At 42.6% G+C, this 14,657-nt stretch overlaps 1 protein-coding gene across 11 annotated transcripts in view; it reads left to right on the top strand.

The window, feature by feature from the left end:
- Nucleotides 1–14,657, top strand: part of TPD52L1 (TPD52 like 1) — a 98,556-nt gene that overhangs the window by 66,552 nt on the left and 17,347 nt on the right. For all 11 annotated transcript variants that reach the window (XM_032339642.1, XM_032339641.1, XM_032339640.1 and 8 more), the window contains exon 3: nt 7,974–8,122. In XM_032339642.1, coding sequence (XP_032195533.1) covers nt 7,974–8,122 — 149 coding nt within the window. The remainder of the gene's footprint in view (nt 1–7,973; nt 8,123–14,657) is intronic.

Here is a 14,657-nt window from a genome sequence, read left to right as displayed (position 1 = left end):
TGCTGTTTTTTCTCTTCACATTTCCATTTCTTCATCCGCCTCAGGCCACCTCTGCTTAATGCTCATCCTTTTCTTAAATCTGCTTTGCCTGCCCTTCCGTGAATGCCTGCGGCTGTGTGTGCACACCTGCCGACACTTGCTCCCACACACATGCATGCACACTCATGCTCACACACCCACCCCAAACCAGGTTCTTTCCGATCACATAGGCATTCAGATCAGCTCAGATGCTGGGGTCTTATTGCAACAAGGACACACAGAGAGCAATCTCAGCAATCCCCCAAGTGGCCCTTCCAAGACCAGAGACAGCTTTTAGAGCTTCCTCAGCTCTCCACAGACGTTCTTCCTGGGCCCCTGTCACAAGCCACCCGTCTCTGTGCCTGAGGGAAGGTCCTATCAGATCCGTTGGCCACCTGGATAACAGGATGCCTCGCAGGCCAGCCTAATAGGTTGCCTTTGAGTCAGACGGTCATTGGGGGCCATGACACAAAGGAAGAGCTTTGTGGATGAGGACTTCTCATCTCTGTCTCCCTTGCTTACAAGGGGTCTTGGAATGTGCCAGGGATCCAGGTTCCTCTTCAGTGTGCTCCTCTCCCTGGGGGATTAGGTTCTCCCACAGTTTTGTGACTCTGCCAGATGCCCCCCACCAGCTGCTGTTGTTCATATGGCCCTGAAGATGCCCTTACACTTCGGACAAACTTATAACTCCACTCATCCACACAGCCAACATGTTGTGTGCTGCCGAGTGCAGGCAATGGAAGATCTGTCCTTGTGTCAGGAGACCTAACATAAGCCAATAGTGTCCAAAAGGCTACATCTCCGATGAAGTTTGCACTTGAAAAGAGGAACCTGATATGAACAGTTTAGTCTTTCGTTTATTACTATGATCATGCAGTATGTGTGTTTTTAAGTTTCTTCATTGTGAGGCCAACACAACACTGGTGCAGTGGTCTTTGTATAGAAGGTATGCAATTAAGACTTGTCATGATCTTGAATTATTTTATAGCTTAAAGAAATATTTACTTTTTTAAGGTTTTTTTTTTTTTTTGGAACCTCCACACCTAACCTAACATGGGGCTCGAACCCATGACCCCAAGAGTCACGTGTTCTGCCATCTGAGCCAGCCAGGTGCCCCAAGATATTTGCATTTTTTTTTTTTAAGATTGCATTTATTTGACAGAGAGAGACACAGGGAGAGAGGGAACACGAGCAGGGGGAGTGGGAGAGGGGGAAGCAGGCTACCCGCTGAGCAGGGAGCCCGATGTGGGGCTCCATCCCAGGATCCCGGGATCATGACCTGAGCCGAAGGCAGACGCTTTATAATATTTGCATTTTTAAATACCAGTGTTTGAATATGTTTTCTTACAAACCTTACCAGTATACAAAGACATATTATTTTATTTCAGCTATTTGTTCCCTTTAGGTCCTGACATCTTTTTTGAGATCTTTACATACATGTTCTTTGGGGTTTTTCTTTTCTTTCTCTCCTTTTTTTTTTTTTTTTTTTAAGATTTTATTTGTTTGAGAGAAAGAGAAAGAGAGGGAAAAAACACAAGTGGGGGGAGGGGCAGAGGGAGAAGCAGACTCCCCGCTGAGCAGAGGGCCGCCATGCGGGGCTCGATTTCAGGACCCTGAGATCATGACCTGAGCTGAAGGCAGAGGCTTAACCCACTGAGCCGCCCAGGAGTCCCTCTCTTTCCCCGTCTTTGAATAAACTTGCTCACTCTTTCTGTGCTGCTTCCATCCTATTCCACTCTTACATCCCTAAGCTGCATGTTACGCTTTGTATTCCATAATGTGCCTGGGCTTTTGAGAAGGATGAAACGTTGTCATTAGTACTATAAATTTATGATTGTATAACCATCAAATACTGCCAGTGTCCTCTAGATAAAATGACTCAAGAAAAATAGGCATTAATAGGAGTAGGAAAAACAACAGGCAGCATGATCCAGTAGGCAAAGCCAATTTTCAGGCTCCCTTCATCTCCCTTTGGGCTCTTCTTCCTTCCTTTTGTGTGTGGTTCCCCAGGAAGAACACAGTACCCTCAAGCCACGTGTCTTACAGACTTACAAAGAAGTGCCTTAGGCTCTGGGTCTTTCTTAGTTACTTCCTTCAAGGCCTTCTTTATTCTTTCTGGACTCAGTAGTGAACAACTGAAGTGTTCATAATCAGTAATATCTTATTGTAATACCTTTCTGTATTAGAGTCCTTCAGAGACACAGAACCAGTAATATATATGTATGTATATATAAAAAGAAATTTTACAAGGAATTGGCTGATGTGATTATAGAGGCTGACAATCACAGGATCTACAGTCAGTAAGCTAGAGATCCAGGGTAGCTGATGGTACAGCTCTCGTCTGAAGGCCAGCAGGCTTGAGGCCTAAGAAAAGCGGATGTTACAGTTTAAGTCTGAACGAAGAAGAAAAACAATGTCCCAACTCAGAAGCAGCCAGGCAAGAAGAGTCCTTATTAACTGAAGGAAGGTCAGCCCTTTTGTTCTATTTTGACCTTCAACTGATTTGATGAGGCCCACCCACCTTGGGAAGGCAATCTGCTCTACTCAGTCTACCAATTCAGTTGTTAACCCTATGCAATAAATAAATAAATAAATAAATAAATAAATACCTCCCGGGTACATGCAGCATGATATTTGACCAAATGGCTGGGCATCCCATCGCCCAGCCAAGGTGATGTATAAAAATAACCACTGCACTCTCTCAAGTAGTATCTGGATTTTGATCTTACTTCCTAGGAGTCTTAGCCAAAGGCATGATTAGCCAAGAGAGGAGTCTGGTCTTGAAGTAGTATATGCAAGAGACCAAATTCTCTTACTCCTAAGCATCATAATGATGCTTTAATAGTTTATGAAAGATTTCTTCACCTGGATATAAGTTAGATATTTTATGTAATCTGGCAGATAAAATAGGAAAGTAAATTTTCTATCTTCTAACACAAATTCCATTTTGAAGGTAATTAATTAGCTACTCCAGGTTAATTTATGTTTTTTTATATTTTTAATTGAGATATAAAATTAGCTATTTTAAAGTGAACAGTTCAGGAGCATTTAGTATACTTACAATGTTGTGTAACTACCACCTCTAGTTCCAAACTATTTTTAGTACCCCGAAAAGAAACCCCATATTCGTTATGCAGTTGCTTTCCCTTTCCCCTTCTGCATTCTGCCTCTATGGATTTACTATCCTGTATATTTCATAGAAGAGATGACCTTTTGTGTCTGGCTTCTTTCACTGGGCCGGATGTTTTTGAGGTTCATCCACGTTGTAGCATATCTCAATACTCCATTCTTTTTTTATGGCTGAATAATACTCCATTTTGGTGACTAGTGCAGTTGTGTATCTGTTCATCCGTTGATGGCCATGTCAGCTGTTTTCCCATCTGGCTATTGTGAATGGTGCTATTATGAACATGTGTATGCATGTATTTGTTCATATTCTTTGGGGAATATACCTGGGAGTGGAATTGTTGGTCATATGGTAATTTTATGTTTAACTTTTTAAGAAACTACCAGACTCTTTTCCACAGGGGCCATTTTCCATTCCTACCATTTCCTACCCAGCCATGTACAAGGCTTCCAATTTTGCTACATCCTCACCCATATGCACCTGTTAAGTCATATTTAAGTAATCAAGTTTCAGTATCTAATCTTAATCATAAATATGGGTCATCCAAGAGATCTTCTAGGGAGTCAGAAAACCAAAGAACCAGACTATTAGTTTATAATAAAGAAATGATTAAAGTTAAAGCAGAAAGGATATATTAAACACTTCCGTTAATGACTTACCTGCACTCCACCTCATCCCAGAAGGAATTTGCTGTGGCTCAGAGAGGTACTCACGGTATCAGGTTTTCATACCACCAGCCTCAGAGTATCTGGGAGCATGGGTTAAATAATGTATGTAGCCTGGCCCTACCGAGTTGAAGATATCAGAGTCTTAGGACATTAAAATCTGCATCTTAAATATGCCCAGTGAGTAACTCTTATGCGAACTGAAATTGAAAACCACTGGTGTAACCAGACCAAAAAAATCTCATTAGTCAAATGAGGGGTGGACTCTCGTCATGAGCATCATTTAAAATATTTGTGATTAAAGGCTCTGCCATGAGGCAGAACTCTCTGTTCTGTGGAAAGAGACGGGGTTCTCATTTTCATTCTTGCAAGCTAATATAATTGAAGATTACGTGTTTTTTTTCAATTTCTGAATTTGCTCATAGATTTTTTGGCATATATTTAGATCACTGATAAATATACCGAAAGCTTCAAGAAATGTGAGGCTCAATGTTTCATTGAAATGATGAGAATTTCATTAAAGAATCGGAGAACAGACCAAACTGAGTAACCAAGTTCATGTTTCTATCATTAAAAGTCTGTTCCTTACAAATACTTTTTTTTTTTTTTAATTTGACAGACAGAGATCACAAGCAGGCAGAGAGACAGGTAGAGAGAGGAGGAAGCAGAGAGCCCCATGTGGGGCTCGATCCCAGATCCCAGGACGCTGGGATCATGACCTGAGCAGAAGGCAGAGGCTTTAACCCACCGAGCCACCCAGGCGCCACCTTACAAATACTTTTTAATGTGTGCTTCCATGTCTAGAATATTAGGTGTGGGACTTCATTGTTCTTTCTTTAGGTTGGTGTTTGGTAAATTGATCACTTCAGTGTTTCTCTTCACTTCTGGGGGATTAAGGATTTCATTAGAAAACTACGAATCCCTTGCCTCCCTCAAATAACTAATGAATCTCTTATTGCCCCCCAATATTGAATACATTTCTAGGGTCCCATAGATAGGAGGTTGAGAATATCAAGATGTTTGAGCCTCCTTCCTCTTCTCTACATCTGTAAGTCCTTACTGCCAGTTAAAAATTGTCCCCTTATTTTTATTACAGAGTGAAAACTGCAGTCTTACCCAATGGATAAAAAACCCCAAGATTCCCAATAATTTCAGTCACTCAGAACATATTATTGATGCAAAAGAAAGCAGAAAATGTCTTTTTTACAGAATAAAAGGCTGCTACAGAAAGACAGCTAGAGATACAACCTTGAGAAATAGTAGACCACAGATTAAACGCAAGAGACACATCGACAAATATGAAAAAGTGGAATGTGACGGGATAGCGAAAGAATAGAGGGTTTAATTTTAAAATAACCATGTGTTCTCATTTAATGGGGAGACCAAAAGCATGACCCCCTTTGGTGGTCCTGAAGTGGACTCCTTTTGCAGCAGTGAGTATATGTCTGCATACTGAAGACCTGCTCCTCAAGACTGTGCTACTGACTAGAACATGTTTGTGGAGTGGGTAATCAAGTTAGAAAGATTCCCGTGAACACTGGAAAACTGTCCCAAAAACATAAGAAATGACTAATGTGAGATTACTAGGATATTTGCTGATATTAAAAACTCCAAGAGATTGGGTTTTTTTTTTTCCCCACCATAGTATTTAAGATGCTTCCAACTTAGAATTTTGCCTATTTTACAGAAGTGATTATTTATGTCCATGAAGCTTTACACTATTTCGATCTGTCCACCATTAGGGTAAAATCTTCCTTGCACTAGTAAAAAGTCTAATCTGTGCCAAGGTGCCTGTCTTTCTCAAGAGGCTTTTTAAGCAGCTGTATCTCCAGTAACCTGAGGAGCACATCTGCCTGATGACTGATGGTGTTAGTGTAAATGTGGTTTGTGGTCAGAAGTAGAGCTAGATATTCTGACTGTAAATGAGACACAGCGGCCACATTTGTAAAAATAAGAAATCTGGTGAAAATGTCAGGCTTTTTATGACCCCTGTGCATATGGAATGCTAAGGGAGTACTGATAGTTCTCTTCTGGCTTCACAAAGGAAGTCAGGATCATTTTGTAAATTTAAGCAATATTACCAGGGCAATACATTATAAAACATGACAACAGAATAAAATACGACAATCAGAATAAAAGACTTCATGGAGTTTCAAATTGATTTTCACAGGTTATAGCACCACTCTCGAAAATCTGAGCATTTTACAAGAGCTGCTTTGTTAGAAATTACATTTGCAGGGGCAGCTTTTGTGTGTGTCACTTGCTTATTTTATAACTGTAAGTTTGTACATTTTGACCTTCTTCACCCATTTCATCCACGCCCCCCCCCGTACACCTCCCGCTGGCAATCACCAGTCTCTTCTCTGTATCTATGAGCTTGTTTTCGTTTGCTTTGTTTTTTAGATTCCACATATAAATGACATCTTATGGTATTTGTTTTTCTCTGTCTAATAACATTTCACTTAGCATAATACCCTCAAGTTCCATCCATGTCATAAATGGCAACATTTCCATCTTTTTTATGGCTGAATAATATTTCTCTCTCTCTTTGTGTGTGTGTGTGTGTGTGTGTGTGTGTGTGTGTGTGACATTTTCTTTCTCCATTCTTCCATCAGTGGACGCTTAGCTTGTTTCCATATCTTGGCTATTGTAAATAATGCTGCAGTGAACACGGGGGTGTATGCACCTTTTTGAGTTAATGTTTTCGTTTTCTTTGAATAAATACCCAGAAGGAAAATTGCTGGGTGGTATATTAGTTCTATTTTTAATCTTTTGAGGGATCTCCATACTGTTTTACATAGTGAACAAGAGCAGTTTTATGAGATTTGCTTTTCTTCTTATTCAGTGGAAAGAGGAAATATATCCTCGCTATACCCTTGTACATGAGTGGTCATAGCAGCTTTATTTGCATTGGCCAAACCCAAATGCCCTTCACCAGGTGAATAGGTAACAAACTGTGCATACAAGGAATACTGCTCTTCAATAAAACGGGTAGAACCTGTGATAATGCAGCAACATGGATAAGTCCCCAAAACCTCAAGTAATGAGACCGAGTGAACAAAGGCACACAAAATGAGTATGTGCTGTGGAGTGAAAGACAGACCAGCGAGCGGCTACCCGGGAGGCGGGGTGGGGGAAGGAAGAGGGAGGAATGACAACGAAGACCTGGAAGATTTTTGGAGGTGATGGGCATGTTCCCTTTCTTGGTAGCAGTGATGCCTTCACCAGAGTAACACACATGTCAAAACTTACAGGCTATACACTTTAAATACGGGTGGTTTATTATACATCAATTATTTGTCAGTACATTGTTAAAAAGAAAAAGACCCACGAATCACATTCTTGCGTACATCCTCCCCCCCCTTGTTCTCCCCTCCTGAGGCACTAGCTTGGCAAAACCAGTGTCTGCCCAGTCAGTGTCCGCATCAATGCAGTGATGTGTGATGGGCAAAAAATACGCACACAGGGGTGGGGGGCTGGGTGAGCCCGGTGGTGGGTATTACGGGGGGCACGTGTTGCATGGAGCACCGGGTGTGGTGCATAAACAATGAATCTTGGAACACTGAAAAAATAAAATTAAATTGAATTAAGATGTTAAAAAAATAAATAAAAATAAGATAAACAAACAAAAAAATAATAATAAAAATAAACACACAGTACTGACCAGTGACACATGAAGTTGCTCTTAGGAGCAAATTAAATGTTAAAAAAAAAAAAAGAAGAAAAGAAAACATTTTGGGAGGTGGGCACCTGGGTGGCTCAGTTGATTAAGCGTCCAACTCTTGATCTCAGCTCAGCTCTTGATCTCAGGGCTGTGAGTTCAAGCCCTGCGTTTTTGGGGGGAAAAAAATTGGAAGATGAGAAGCCAAAAAGTTAAGTAGCGGCTATTTTCTAGTGGATTAGAGGTAATCATTGTTGTTTATATTTTGCTGTCTGAATTTTTTATAAGGAGCAATGATTTCTTTTATAATCATTAAAACTAAAGAAATCTGCTTCTATTTCAAAATATCAGACCGTCATCGCTGTGGGATGTGTTGGCTAGAAGTAAACATGGGCCTGGAATACAGTGGTGCGCCGGGCGGCTTTGGAGCACCGAGCGCTTTGCAGGTGTGTGTTTCAACTGCCCTCACATCTTTCCACACCGCTTTCCCTCCTACCTATAGCTCGAAGACGAAATCACAACATTACGGCAAGTTTTATCTGCTAAAGAAAGGCATCTGGTTGAGATAAAGCAAAAACTCGGCATGAACCTGATGAATGAATTGAAGCAGAATTTCAGCAGAAGCTGGCACGATATGCAGACCTCGACTGCGTAAGTCTAGCCACGGAATTTCTAGAAAATCACTTACTGCTGTCTCTCACTTCTGTTTTCGGTTTTGTGTTTTTTCTATGAGACTGATTTGGAACTTGTGGCTAGGAAAAATATTTTCTCTAGAAATAAAATAAATATGAATAATCATTAAATACACTGTCTGGTACAGACTCTGAAAGTAACTTCATGAAACTAAACTGTCCACCAGACGACTTTTATGGGTTTGTATTTTTTCTCTGGATTAGATACTTCTAAACATTCCTGAAGTAGATATTTCTCTCTTTATGTTTTCTCATACAGTTCTAAACAGACAGGTGCTTTTCCCTCAAATACTCAGCATTCACTACAGATTTTCAGTTTCCATACCAAATGGTTGGCAGGTTTAGTACAGACTTGTTGCCCACTGATTTCAAAAGAAATGCTTATACTTTGGGGGTGTGCTTTTCATCCCTTCTACTCTAGGGAGTATTTAGAGCTGCAGTAAAGCCATGTGAGATCATAGAAGTGTGTGTGTGTGTGTGTGTGTGTGTGTGTGCACGCGCTCGTGTGCTCTCTGTCCCTGGATCCTGACACAGAGTCCCTAAATCTCTTGGAATTTCCAGAGTAGTAGTAGTATTCTTTGTTCTAATGAGGTAATTCTCAGTGACTCTGGGATGGGGGGGCCGGTCACAGGAAAGACCAAGCGATGATTAATAGCTTGGACTTGGAATGCCGTGCCCTTTCCTCCAGAGAGAGAAGAGGGGGCTGGAAATGGAGTTAATGACGGGTCGTACCTAACATCCCCAAAACATGGTGTCCAGAGAGCTTCTGGGTTGATGGACACAGGACAATGCTGGGGGAGGGGCACACCAAGAGAGAGCATGGAAGCCCCATAGCCCTCCCTATACACCTTGTGATGTCTGTACCCTTTGTCATATCCTTTTATAATAAACCAGTCACCTAGTAAGGAAACCATTTTCCGGAGTTTTGAAACCACTCTGGCAAATTAATCAAACTTGAGGAGGAGGTCATAGGCACCTCCGATTTATGGCCCATAGGCCAGAAGCACACGGGCGATAACCTGCACTTGCCATTGGTATCTGAAGTGGGGTGAGGGCGGCGGGGTTGTAGGATTGACCCTGTGGGAGCTGACACTGTCACCCAGTATGCAGTGCCTTAAATTTTAGGACACCCAGCTGGTGTCCCAGATTTGCTTGGTGAGGGAAAAACTATGTGTCTGGTGTCCAATGTGTTGTGAGTTTGGGGGTCGGCCCAACAGCAAAGGAGACACACAGGAAAAGTGAGTTTTTCCTGCTCACACCACCAGAAATGGTTTAGACTCCCCCATTATCTTTTTGTCTGATATTAGGCAAGATACAAAATAACTTTGGATATTCTACAATCATACTTTCATTGGATTACTCTTTAAATTACATGTGTTACTCAACTACGGTGGTGCTTTTCTAATGATTTAAAATATTTTGCTTGCCAGGTGTTCTTGTATCAAAGTGAAGAAGGTGCCCACCTCATGATGTAATTTTTCTTTTTGTGAGTTGGGGGGTAAGGGCCGATGGAGAAAGTTCCTATCCCTGGCCCTAACATTAGCCCCCAGTTTTTGTCTTTGTATTATGCATTTTCTTCCCTGGCATTATCCACTGGATGGTAAAGATTGCATTCCTAATATTTTAGTGGAAATCAATTTTTCTCTTTGCAGGTACTTTTCTCCCAACTTAGATAGGCCTGGCAGTAGGAGCAAGTACCAGTGGACAGCAAGCACTTCAGTTTTGCCGGTGGCCAGCTCTGCCTGCTGGCTGCAGAAAACTAAGCCCTAAGACCCAGTGAAGGGGCCCTTTGTATGAAGAGTTCCATCTAAACAAACTTGGCATCTCCCCACTCTGCTTCCCCTAGGTTCCATGTTCAGAAGAATGTTCTCTTCCCCTGCCACAGCCTCTTAGTCTTATCTGCTCCTATGCTGGTGTCCCCCAAGGGCTCATCCCAGCAGTATCAGAGCACAGCCCAGAGTAGGGCAGGATGGAGCCAGGGAGCCCATGGAGTTATCTCCGGGGGCAAATCAACCTTCCCCGACCCAATGGTGACAGTTATGGAAGACCTTAAGAGAAGGCATGGTGGTGTTTATCAATGTAAATTATATATGGCAACACTACTAAGTGAGCTTCTCTGTCAGTAGTTTGGGCTTCCGTCTTTGCACTTTGGTGGCTTAAACCACTTAATGGCCCTGACAGAGTGAGGAGGAACAAGCTCCAGCATCCTGGTCCTGGGCGCCTCCTGTCACGCTGATCTGAGCCTCCTTTGAGGGTGTAAGACCCAGGCAGGATCTTGCTGCTTGGCCTCCCTAAGCACACTGCAGGAGTGGGCTAACCCAACAGAGGGCAGGACGACTCCGGCGCTCCCGTTGCTGAAGGGAGGGACGGAGCAGCCCATGTCTGGGCAGAGGCTATGTCAGGTTTGCCCTGGTCTGAGGGGGCTGGGTGGGGAGATTCACAATCATGGGAGACACGGAATTAGAGGGAGCAAGTTTCAGGAGGGTGGGTAGCCTCCTCCCACACGGGAAAATATATAGTCTCCAGTTTCCTCATGCTTGAAAAACAAGTTGGTTTTGTAGTCAGGCAGTCAAGTTAGTAGCAAGCCTTTTGTTAAATGAATAGATTCTATTCCCTAAGGTTACAGAGCTGAAAGACTAGTCAGGACAACAGAGTTTGGTTTTTGTTTTTGTGTATTTTATAAGATATTCCAAATAACTAGTTAAACAGTAAATATGAGGAATGACGTGAAGGAAAATAGTGTTGTGTGTGAAGCAGGAGACTGAACCTTGCCTAGGGCCTCAGGGAAGGTTTTTCAAGGCAGGAGACGGATGCTTTGGCAGAGCTCTGATGGATGAGTGGGAACTTCATCAGGCCGGGAGGGGCAGGGGGAGCCTCCTGGGGGAGGCACAGCCTGCTGATGGCCAGAAGGAAAGAAGGCTCCCTCTCCCCGCCACCCCCCGGGAAAGCAGTCCAGTTCATTAACGTTTCGGAGACAGCAGGGAAAAGTGGCCAGGGGTTACACAGGGCCTTGTGGTTCCTGTTAATAGAGTTACTCTTACTCCACAGGCACTAGAAAGCCATTAAAAGGGTCATGACATTTCATTTGCCCACCATGTCTTAAGTGTTGTTATTACCCAGGAGCTAATCTAAGCCCTCAGGATATGGGATTCAACAAGATGAACAAAGTTCTTAGCTTCGTAGAGTGTTGAAAAGAGCACGAAACCCGTGACAAAGCCACGATGGGAGAAGCTGTCAGAAGTCCTGTGATAAGAAAGCAGAGGCTGACGGGCTAGAGGAGAGGGCAGAAGCCGCTGTGACAGAGTCCCAGGCAGGGGAGTCCTGTCCTAGTGCTGTCCTGGGAGGTTACTCTGAGCTGACATCTGAATGACCAGAAGGATCCCGTCTTATGATGATGTAAGAGAGACCTTTGGGGTTGAGGCAAAAGTTGCTGCAAAGACCCCGAGGCCGGAAGCCATTTTGAAATGGAGAGATGGGGGTAGAGGTCAGGTTCTCGGGGGCCTCCCAGACCAAGGGGAGAACTGGGACTCTTATTCCAAGGGCTCTGGAGGCCACTGTAAGATTTGAAGCAGGAAGTAATCTGTTCCGATTCACCTTAAAAAAAAAAAAAAATCACTCTGGTTTCTTTGTGTTCTACAGAATGGAGAGAGGCAGGAGTGGAGACTGGAAAATCATTTCTGAGACGACTGTCGTAGTCCACTTTGGTGAGGATAGTGAGGGACAGAGAAGGGACGGGATTTAGAGGCCAGGCCAGGGGGGGTTCCCAAAGGTTTGGGGGTGGGAGAGGAGGGAAATGCAAGGATCAAATGTGACTGACTGTCTGGTCTTTGACGGCGGCAGCCCGTTGAGCACTGGGACGGTTTACAGCAGCGGGCATTCCTTGCATCAGGCTAAGCCCGTGGGCTGTGGACTCCATTTGCGTGGATTGAACTCTAGGTCCCCAGCATCGGTGAGATGAGATCATATTAGTACCTATGTCATAGGTAGTGAGGATTCAGTGAGCCAATCGTAAAGCAGGCAGAATGGTGTCATACTTCGTAGGCCTGTTTGCTGTTCTAGAAAACAAGTCTAGCAGGGAGACTCAAGAATTGGTTTTGGTGACACACAAGTTTCTCTGTCGAGAGGTCCACTCAGGGGAAGAGGCAGGGATGGAAATAAACAGGGGGAGTCGTCTGCATATTGATCTCATCGAAAGCTACAGGACTACGCGAAAGTTCCTCAGAGATTGTTTAATCAGTGTGGATGATCATGGACTCCTCACTCTTTTAGGAATGATGTGAGCCTCGCTTTGTAAGGAAGAATCAATCCTTTTCTTAAGAGGGAGGCATAAGTATATCAGTAACATAATTTCAGGAGAGCTCCTTTCTCCCACCGTCTCTTCTTGGCTGCCGAGGGAGGGGGAAAGGTCCTAATGATATGGGTGGGGGGGGCTTGGTTACAGAATCTGTTTTCACCCTTGAATTAATTAAATCCCTGCTGTTAGTGCCATGATATCCATTCTAGGACAAGATCTATACCGCATAGGATGAAAATGTTGATGGGAGGGAATGAGGAGCTGGGTAGGGTTAGGTTGGGTAGAATTAAATTTCAAAGCACTAAAAAAAATTCTAGCTGTCAGAGGATTGAAGGTGATTCCCAGAGGCAATACTTTGCATACTGATTAAGCAATCATGACCTATTTAGTTTGATTTATACTGAAAAGAAAATCTATGATATGTTAATGAAGAAGGATCTTGGCATATTTTAGCCTGTGGTAGGATTCAAGTAGGAATAGGATGGAATGAGTAGAAACAATTACACAGCATACTGAAATTATCTCCTTTATGGAAAGATAACGGTACAGTAGCAGGTCAAAAGATCATCTGTATTCGGGGTCTGTTGTTGCTGTTGTTTCTGTCATAGTTCTATCTTGCTTTGATTTGAGAGACTTTAAGAACACACACCAGAATTCCTATCACCTCCCTTTTTTATTATAGTCTTAAGGGTTTTTGTTATTGTTTGTTCTCTGCTGCTTTTTTGTGTTGTCTTTTTAGGCTTTAAAGAGGCAGCGGGGAGGTGGGAGACTTTGAAGTATTAGAGGTAGGGAGGCTACAGGAGAAGAAACTGAACCTCTTCTGTAGGTAGAAGGAGTAGGAATTCAGAAATCTGACATTCTTGTGGGCTATTCAAACTGATAGGCTTCATTTTAATAAGTCTGCAGCCTCTGCTAACCCTTTCTCCACTAGTAAGCCCCTATGAGCTCTACTGCAGACCAGACAGTAGGTCTGCCAAGGGGAGAAGGTTTTGGGACAATTCCCTCCCTTTGGAACAATTAATAACTTCATCCTTATAAAGAGCAGGAAAATGCAGCCTTAAAAAAAAAATGTGCAGTCCTTGAAAATTGAAGTTTAGTTTATGATTTATTTACTCTTTGATTTTGTGCTTCTAAGACTTCCAAACCATTATAGTCGGTAATGATTGTTACCTCTTCTTTTATGAGAAGCCTGTCGTAATACCGTTGAGTTGGGAAGTGCCAGTGAAGATTAAAGACCTCATTTCAAAAGACACACACAGTCAATCTCTCAGACAGCTGTTTATTCTGCTTACCTTTTGCCTTTCATCTTACCACACAAAGCAGGAGATAGACTCTTCTTTTCCAGGTTCAAGTGGTAAATCTTTTTTGGTTACATGTTTAGGGAACCTCCTGAAGAAAATAAGCCTAAACACTTCTGCATCTCTGGTGAGATGCTGCCTGGGCAACTGTTAAAATGATAATCTTCTTAAAATCCCATAACAGAAGATGTATCTATGCTATAAAATATCTTCTTGTAAAAGGACTCTGGATTTTTAATTCTTCTATTGGAGTGTTAAAAAAAAATGCTTTAAGTCAAAACATTTTAGAAGACATGCTTTCTCCTTTTGATTATGAATACTACTTTCAAATCCATAAGGCATGACAAGGGGAACTGCATGAAAAATCAGTAAAATAATAGAATGTCTTTTATTTGGTTTGCAGAGAGTTGTACCTCTCCCTGCTGAAGATCCCCTTGTCAGTGTGCTGGCCAGCCTGTTCTGGCCAGCAAATGTTATCCATTCCTTAAAGAAGATGTGGTGTAGGGGTGCGTGGTGGCTCAGTCAGTTAAGCGCCCAGCTCTTGGTCTTGGATCAGCCCCTGAACTCAGAGGCATCATCAGATCGAGCCCCACACTGGGCACTGTGCTCAGCAGGGAGTCTGCTTGAGAATCTTTCTCCTTTTCCCTCTGCCTTCACCGCTGCTTGTGTTCTCTCTCTCTCAAAATAAATAAATAAATCTTAAAAAAAGAAAAGAAAAAGATGTGGCATATATATATGCCATGGAATATCATTCAGCCATGACAAAGAAGGAAATCCTGCCTTTGGACAACAAGGACAAATCTCAAGGGCATTAGGCTAAGTGAAATAAGTCAGAGAATGACAGATACTGTTTGGCATCACTCATATGTGGAATCTAAAAAAAATTTAAAAAGAAGTCAAAT

This window comes from Mustela erminea, chromosome 4 (assembly GCF_009829155.1).
Source record: "Mustela erminea isolate mMusErm1 chromosome 4, mMusErm1.Pri, whole genome shotgun sequence".
In the NCBI taxonomy this organism is placed as follows: domain Eukaryota; kingdom Metazoa; phylum Chordata; class Mammalia; order Carnivora; family Mustelidae; genus Mustela; species Mustela erminea.
The sequence above is the reverse complement of the archived record's forward strand: the minus strand, read 5'-3'. Positions and strand labels throughout refer to the sequence as shown.